At 37.9% G+C, this 9,384-nt stretch overlaps 1 protein-coding gene across 1 annotated transcript; it reads left to right on the top strand.

The window, feature by feature from the left end:
- Positions 1–431: 431 nt before the first annotated feature.
- LOC122348141 (macrophage mannose receptor 1-like) lies at positions 432–3,048 on the top strand. Its single transcript, XM_043243404.1, has 4 exons — positions 432–967; positions 1,043–1,411; positions 1,979–2,421; positions 2,629–3,048. Exons 1-4 carry the CDS (start codon positions 928–930, stop codon positions 2,758–2,760), a joined length of 984 nt encoding a protein of 327 aa, XP_043099339.1. The 5' UTR covers positions 432–927; the 3' UTR covers positions 2,761–3,048.
- Positions 3,049–9,384: the final 6,336 nt, after the last annotated feature.

The following is a 9,384-nucleotide window of genomic DNA, read 5'->3' as shown; positions in this document are numbered from 1 at the left end:
GCAAAAACACAATGTAAATTAGTCTCAGCATCTTACATACAGAAGTAGACAAAAATGTTTGCATAATGGAATGTATAAAGAAGAGTAGGGTAGATAGTAAAAGAGAAGTTTGTTGAGAGAAGACACCAGCTTCCATCGCAGGGCAGGTAAAAAGAGGTTTGTGGTGATTTCTATGGCTGGAAAAAAATTCACCTACTTTAACGTTAAAACTTATTGTACTTGTGTATAATCAAATCGTTGTCAAAAGTAAATTCGGTGAAATACATATTAAACTAACTTTGACTAAATAAAAAAAAAAGATCATGTAAAAACTAATGAAAAATACGTGCCATGATTATTACAGTGTACTTGACCATTAAAAATACTTTTGTTGGTAAACTGGTACATTTTAAACAACCGCTTTGTGTCAGCGTATGAAATATGAACAATGTCTGAAAGTGTCTAAAACCCTTGAGTATAGCTGTTGGGTTTTATTCCATTTTAATTACACCTACAACAACAACATCATAATATCATAAATGCCAATATAATGTCAAATTAATTTTAGACAAATTATAAATAGGACAGAGCAAAATATTTTTACAGACAGGTTGGGATTACTATATTGTCATCCTGGAGCTTCTTCACCCTTCAATAAACATCCATGAGTCTGGATTTTCTGACCACAGGCATTATTTCTAATAATTTTTTTACATTCTACCCATTCTTCTTTCCATTTTTGTCTTGTCTTGGTTGATTCATGGTTTATAACTGAGTTTTGCATTCACTGTTTTTTTCTTTTTCTTCTTCTTCATGTTTTGCAGCCAGGTCTGCTTGTTGCTCATTTCCAATAAATCTCCTGACTATAGTGAAAACTAGTGCACTTTCAGAATCAGAAAACTAACCAGCCTGTCCTTTATTTATTTCTTTGAAGAAACCTGTGAAGAGATGATGATGCAGAACAAGATTCAGCTTGTTGTTTTTCTCGGTGAGTGTTCTTGTGGCAGAAACCGATGTCAGATCAGGAGTTTAGATCAACTTTACACTATTGATTTTCCTGCAGCAGGAATTCTGTCGAAGGCTTCGTGTGACCTGCAGCGTTTTGTCCTGATCCAAGACCCAAAGACCTGGACAGAAGCTCAATCGTACTGTAGAAGGATATGCGTGGATCTGGCGACGGTTCAGAGCGATGAAGACATAACCAAACTAAAGGAGGCAGCGAACGCTGAGAACTTCCCATCTGACGCCTGGATCGGTTTCTCCAGAGATGTTTGGCGTTGGTCGTATCAAAACATGCCGGTCAGCAATGCAAAGTGGGATTCTTTTCAGCCAGATTTGCCCGACACAGATGTGGCCTGTGGGAATATAAACAGCAAAGGACGATGGGGTGACAGAACTTGTACTGACGCAGACAACTTCTTTTGCCAACTTGGTAAGAAATTATACTCAAGGATCTTATACACATAACCAAAAAAGTTGTGCTTTTACCTAAACATTCTTAAATCAAGATATATTTACTTCAGAAGCTAAACCCCCTTCAGTTTGAGGGAGATATTGATGTCTTATTTAGACATTTGTGCCTGACCTCAGCACATTCTTCCAGTGAAGACACAAAAGATAACCAAATTAAAAAGCTTTGTTAAAGACACTGCGTGAAACAAGTGACCTTAATTAGATCTATTCTGATATATAGTATGAGGTTTGAGTCGTCTATACTTGTGTGTATGTCCATATGGGGACGCTTCATTTTTAGCAATTATCGTTGAATTAATTACAGAGACTCTATTTAATAAATTGTTCAATCTCGCCATTATAACATCACTGTATTCTCCCGTTTTACACTGTTCAGTGCTTTGATACAATCTGTATCGTTAAAACCGCTATATAAATAAAAGTGACTGATTCATTGGTATTTGTGAACAAGTTTATATACTTAGTTTATTTTGTATGATGCTTCATATTTTAAAGCATGTTTCTCTGCCCAATCTTCTCCTTACAGACAACCAGAACACACTTCAAGACAAGTTTGAGTACATCGACAGCGTGAGGTTAAGCTGGCATGATGCTCAAACGTACTGCAGAACACACTACACAGACCTGGCCGCCGTTACAGACGACGCAGAGAACACGTTCCTCGCGAGCGAGCTTTCTTCACGGAACCTCAACGACGCCTGGTTCGGCCTGTACAGGATCCCATGGCTGTGGTCAGATAACAGCGGTGTCTTGTGGTCCTCCGTGAAGTGGAAGTCTACGCAGCCTGATAACTTGAACGAAATCCAGTGTGCGAGAGCCAACCCTGGAGCACTGATGGTTAAAGACAACTGCTCCACTCCACTGCCTTTCTACTGCCGTGAAAACAGAAGAATGCAGCGTGTGAGATTCACGATCAAATCAGACACATCTCTGAACCAATCCACGGTGATGCAGGCCTTAGAGAAGAAGGTCAGATGATTCTGCTTCTTATTTTAATATCAGACTGAATTTTCTCTTATCAGAGCTAATAAGGGCTCCAAGCAAGACCCCAGTCTGTCGTTACGAGTTGTACAAGTAAATCATTTTTGGCAGTGTTTATTTGAATTTTTCTAGTGTACTGATGTCTAAACGGCAGTGGGTCTCGTTCACTAATGACTGATGTTATCCGGTGTCTAGATGAACCAGATCCTCTCGGATCAGGACGTGAATATCAGATCCAGCATAACATGGATCATCCAACCCGACGGGAAGATCTTCCAGCGGCTGAAAACAGAAAACACACCACAGACGGCATGTAAGGTGTTATAGCAAAGGAAACGCTAAACTCTGATACGTGCCATAACTTGTGCATCTTTAAGGTACAGGCATAATAATAATAATAAGTTACCTTCATTTAATGAATACGGTCAGTGCATAGCAACTTATAACAATAATCATGGTAATATATATATATATATAAATATATTAGGCATTATTATTGCATTTGTTTACAAAATGTTTTTTCACTTTTAAGATATCAGGTAAAAATATAGCTTGTATCTATTAAGTACACATTTTGTTCTTTAATCTGTTTGATGCGAGACATGGGAAATAGTTCAGTGCACCACTTAACCAGCGTGTTTCTAATTAAGATAATGTGTTAACATAATATGGAAAAACACACCAGTTTGTGATATCAAGAAGCAAAACGAGCTCTTTTGCACAGATAAAAATAGCTGGAAGAGACTGGAGGTCAGCGTGCAGAAATCATCTTCCAGGAAAAATAAGGTGGATTAAGGACAGTTCTCATTATTAACAAGAGTGCACTACACGAAAAACCAAATGACTAAGAAATAACATAAAGCTTTAGTGCAGTCTGCTCAAATCTGTGTGAACTGACGGGAGCCACCGGGGATAGAAGAAAACTACTTGATCAACACCAAACAGAGCCTGAACTTTACATTTCATATTCATTTCAAGTAGTGCTGAGTTATTTGATGATAAATAGGAAAAACCTGTTTTTATAGTTTTTGAAAGGTACAACAATTTGTCAGGTTTTGCTCATAACTTCATAAAACTTGCTCAGATTGTAGAAATGATGAAGCCCAAACGTCATCGCTTAGATCTAAAGATATTTCATATCAGTTTCTCTGCATCAGAATGTTTAAATCAACAAATATAGTTTTCCATCAATACCTATCTTTTAACTCTCTTCGCTAAATAAGTGTAGGACAAATAAAATATCTGCCATTGGGGTCGGACAAATCTTCATTTTCTGAACTCCAAAATCTAAATTCACTCGATTTTGTACGAAACTGCAATAACTATCTTATTTCATTCAGGTTTTTACTGATTTAAGAATATTATGTTTTATTAAAAAGCTAAGAAAAGTTTTTAACAGAGGAAGAAAAGCATTTTTGCAGTCTACTGTAAATAACGATAAGATCATATTTCACAAGTTTTACGTTTTACTCAATTGTTACGCTCTTAATATTATTTGCTATGTACAATTTTGCATTTCCTTAACAATTAATTTTAGAGAGCAGCCATATATTTGGTTTGGGTCTTATTTATTATTATTAAATATTTATTCATACCTGAATCATGTATGACGTATCATTTACTCATTTAACTATATAATAATTTGTATTGATTTATATACTGATTCCATTGATTCATTCAAGGATTATTTATCAGCTGTTCGGTCTTATCTTCTGGTGTGGTTTCGGGGATGTTTGTTTAATGAAGCATAGAGAAACGGAGATTATTCAATAAACTCTGCTTGTTCTCCTGCTTCTGCTCTTCTCTGGTTTTTCATCTCTCAATCTTTCATGTAAATCCAGAATTACTGTAAAACTGAAGAAAGCTAGTTCAGCTACACAAGAGACGGGTTCATCCGGTCCGTTTAGAGCGCTTGGTCTCATCTGAAAATGATGAAATAAGTGAAAGATGCGCTGATTGCTCTGCAAACCTTTTGAAACCAACCTTTTTCAATGAAAGACACTCATTTTTAGATTTAGTAGATACTTATTTTAAGCAAAATATAAAAATGGTTCAGACTTAAAGAGGAAAAAACTGTATTTTCTGTCACATGACCTAATGGCATATTTACACATAAAAATAATAATAGTCTGATAAAACATCTGACCTTACCTTCTAATATTCAAATCCAGTTGGGGTTAAATGATGAAATATTTATATCTTTGCCCGATATCTTAAAAACTCTAAATGTCTAAACTCTGACCTACACTGAGAAAAGAAATAGAGACGGAGCTTTGTAACTTTGAAGTGGTTTACATCGACCAATGAGTTGAGCCTTTTCTTAATGGGCTTCATCCATCAAAGTCTTCAGGTAATGAGAGGCTTTGAATGGAGGCTGGGTTATTAGAGATGGGGTTTTGTGATATAAACTCAAGATCATATGACTGCTGGCGGAGGAAAGTAGATCATGGTGCTGCCATCTGGTGCTCAGGAACAGGAAACACTTGACAGCGCATTGCTTATTAAATATCAACACTGGAGCCTCACGAAATAAACCTGATCATCATGATAAAAACATTACACCTATGGAGAGTCCCCAAACATAGAAACACAACACGTCATCCACATCCTAGAGAACGATAAATATACTTCAGTGTATATGAAATACATTTATTTCATTGTAAGTATGCTACAAATGCATTTTCATATTTATTTACTTAATAAAATGTCCTGCAATTGTAATTTTAGTAAACTAAACTGGTCAGCTTTAATTGTGCAGAACTAGTGCATTTTAAGCATCACTTCGACTATTTTAAGTATACTTCAGACACCAGGGATGTTCTTCTACTGGTCCAGAAGGTCAGCTTTTTACATGCCCTGTCAAGATTTTCACCGATGTAACTGAATGAACGCACAACCGTCTGGTATCGGTTCAAAGACTCAAAGAAGTTTCTAGCGATCTCGATCTGGTTCAGGTTGAACCTAAGCTCTTCAGGAGATTCTGGACACCCCTGAATTAGAAGCGTTCATCAAGATGCAACCAGACTTCTCACACTATACTTAAAATTAAATAGCGTGTGCCCGGCCTAAGGCTGCATTTCTGGGTCACGGTTTATATTAGGCGCCGCTATTAAGGGTGGATACGGGTAAGTTTAGGAGCAGGTTTGGTGGTATGGGTAGGTTTAAGGTGTAAGGATGGGTCAACAGTGTAGTTATGAATGCAATTACAAAAACAAATAACCTATAGGCATTTTTAAAATGATAGAAGTACAATGTAAAATCATATATGTACACAATAAGTGCATTGTACCAATTATTTGATTATTTAAAGTTTATTTAAAGGCCACCTAATATAAAGTGGAACCCATTTTTGCTTTAAATGGTGAAATTTTGCTATGATTGCACCTGACATCCACACTATTCCGGTGTTTTCGACTCCGAACACAGATATACTGGTATCTTTACACATTTATGTCATATTTATGTTAACGTGACATGGCTAGGACATATCAATGTTTGCTTTGAAAGGTGCAACATTGAGCAGATCTAGAAATGGACTTTTTGCGATGAAATAAGTACACTACTGCATAAAATATATCACAATGTGCAAGTTATTTTTATATATTTGGATATTATATCACTTAATATACATTATGATATGTGTATCTATATATTTTAATGGGATTTTCATGTTGTATTATTTCTCTTATCTGTTTGACTGCGTGTATGTCTTTAAATGTCGCTAGGTCTGTCTGTCGTGAGTGATCACATGACAGGAATCAGGAAGTAGGCAATCATCAAGGAGGAGCATGAAAATAATCAGGGTAGTGTTTACATTAGTTGTGGACCAAAGCACTGAACTCACAGGATTTAGTTTTTTTAAGGGTTTACTATTCCCATATCTCACTTTTACTGGATTGTCACTTACAATGAATTATAACTCTGTTGGACACTTTTAAGGTAGTTTCATTACTACTTAGTGAGTGCTATTTATTTACTGCTTACTATTTGGAAGTAAAGTAGTCTCAGTTTGTTCATCCCAAACCATTGGCAGTGACTCTCATGCAAATAATCCTTTAGTAAATAACTTCAGTATTTGTGTAAACACATTTGATATGCATCATTAGCTTAACAAATTCAAGTATATGCAAACACAAGTGTTTGCCTTAGTTTCGACTGCAGTAAAAATTATTTAATAATCAATATTACATAAACCCAGAGCTTGTTTGTCACTGTCTTTTACATATATGTGTTTTACATATATGTGTAAACATCCCAGCTAAAGATAATGAGGAAATGACATGACTAGTGCATTCCAAACGACTAAATAATGACATTTTTTTTTTATCTGCATATCTATCTTTCTGTCTTGGCTAATGTCCGTCCTATCACTGAAAGCTCTTCAGCATCATGAGTAGACACGCCCCTTACTGCTCATTGGCTACAAGCTTGTTGGTCTGACTCATGTATAGTACAGGGGCCGAACGGAAACGAGAAGGCTACGCTGATACTGGACCTGGCGTCAGACTGCTCTGCAAAGTCTGACTGCTGAAGGTGTCAGAGGAAGCTCCACAAGGGATCACCAACCGGAGAACTTTACTGGAGGAAGAAAATAAGCGCCTGCAGCCCCAGGTGAGGGGGAATGGTGCAGCAAGCGTGACACCAGCCAGTTTTTCCTTCCAATTGCCTGTTACCCAAAACACGTGAAGCAACTGGTTCTACACGTAAGACTGTAGTACTTTGCGAAGGTGTTCAGTATCGCCCAGCTCGCAGCTCTGCAGATGTCTGCCAGAGAGGCACCATGCGCCAACGCAAAGGAGGAGGCGACACTCCGGGTGGAGTTCTCACCCCTAGGGGGCAAGGTTCACCTTAGGCCTTGGTAAGCCAATGTGATTGCGTCCACTATCCAGTGGGCCAACCTCTGATTGGAGACAGCCTTCCCTTTCTGCTGACCTCCATGGTAGACAAAAGCTGCTCAGAGCTTCTGAAGCTCCAGGTGTGGTCCACATATATATGCATAGAGCTCTGATGGGATACAGCAACACCAAGGCTGGATCTGCCTCCTCTGTGCAGATTCACCACATGATTGTAAAAGGTGCGGTGGGAACCTTGGGCGCGTATCCAGGCTGGGTCTCAGGACTACATAAGAGTAGGCTTGCCCAAACACAAGGCACTCTTTGCTCATTGAAAAGGCTTGGAGTTCCCCATCCCTGTTGATAGAAGTGAGCACGATCAGGCGGTCTTAGCAGACAGGAACTTAAGCTCAACTGACTCCAATGGCTCAAAGGGACCTCTCTGAAGGCCAGCCAGGACAACAGAAAGATCCCATGAGGGCACAAGGGGTGACCTGGAAGGATTTAAGCTTCTGGCACCCCTCAGGAACCTTACAGCGAGATCATGTTTTCCCAAAGACTGGCCGTCTAGTGCATTGTGATGCGCTGCAATGGTAGCCACATATACTTTCAAGGTGGACAGCCTATGCTCCAACCTTTCTTGCAGAAAGGAGAGCACTACTTCAATTGCACACCTTCAAGGGTCTCCTCTGTGAGAGGAACACCAGCTCGCAAACAGATTCCAGTTCATGGTATAAGCGTGCCTTGTAGAGGGAGCTCTGGCCTGGGTAATAGTGTTCACCACAGCTTGTGGAAAATCACTTAAGTCTGCCGCGTCTTGTCCAGGAGCCGCACATACAGTTCCACAGGTCTGGACAGTGGTTGCCACATGGTGCCAAGCCCCTGAGAAAGGAGTTCTTCCTCAGTGGAATGCACCAGAGAGGGGCTATTGCGAGGAGATTGTCAATATATATACATGTGAAAATATGTGTCAAAATATACATGTGATTGTCAGTGGGATTCAAGCAGGCTATTTATTATAGGGTTATTGTAACACTTTCACCTACAGCGAAAAACTGACTGAAACAAACAAACCAGACCTGCTGGAAGAGCATCAAACCACTTTGGGCTAGTTTAAGTAAGATGTTTTTCCTAGGGATCAAGGTTGATTTGACTGGTTAATACGGTCAGCCAGATGCTGTAACTTCACCATCCGTCTTCAAAACATCTTTCTCAGTTGAAGTCATTCAGAATTTTGTTGGTCTGAAAACTCTACACTCCAACCACATCAAAGTTGTTTAAATCTGTAATTTCAACATCTGTAGTCAAATGGAAAGTGAGACCTACTGGAATGGATAAAATTATATTGTTATTAATGGAGTAATTTCACAACTCTCTCTTAAATACCCAGTTAAATTTTTTTGTTTTTGTTTGGAACAGGCTTCATATCAGTTCAGTGATTTCTTTGTATTCCTTTGTGGCTTAAGTTTTGTGGTTGTGAAAAAGCACTTCTGTGCTCTATCATCACATCCTCTGATACTATTTGAATAAAGAGACTCATACTGCAGCAAAATCAGAATGTAAATCAGCATCTTACATCCAGAAGTACACAAAAGGTTTGCATAAAGAGTTTGGTAGATTGTGAAAGAGAAGTATGTTGAGAGAAGATAATTGACATACTGGTGAGAAGATCAAGCATCAGTAGCTCCACAGCAGGTAAATTTGAGTTTGTTCTGATTTCTATGGCTGATTCACCTACTCCAACTTTAATGCCTTATTATATATTTTCTTAATGTATAATCAAGTCGGAATTGTATATTCGAAATCAAATTAGTTTAATTTGAGTTACAATAATGAGTCATCATTATTTACAATGTACCTAACCATTAAAACTAATTTCATTAGGAAAATTGTTTTATTAAAGCATGAACAATGCCTGACAGTGTCTACAAAATTTGACTATATGTTGGCTGTATTATATTTGACGGCCATTGCAGTCTCATCAGTTATTACATGGCAGATACAAATTAAAATTATAAAACAATATAAAATTAATCTAAGAAAAAACAAAGATAAATTCTATATATCATCATTTAAACATTCTTGCAATAGAAACTTTGTGCACAGTCAGTAGTTTTCC

The sequence above is a fragment of the Puntigrus tetrazona genome, chromosome 7, assembly GCF_018831695.1.
Source record: "Puntigrus tetrazona isolate hp1 chromosome 7, ASM1883169v1, whole genome shotgun sequence".
NCBI classification, from domain to species: domain Eukaryota; kingdom Metazoa; phylum Chordata; class Actinopteri; order Cypriniformes; family Cyprinidae; genus Puntigrus; species Puntigrus tetrazona.
Note: the sequence above shows the minus strand (reverse complement) of the source record. Positions and strands in the feature narration are given on the sequence as shown.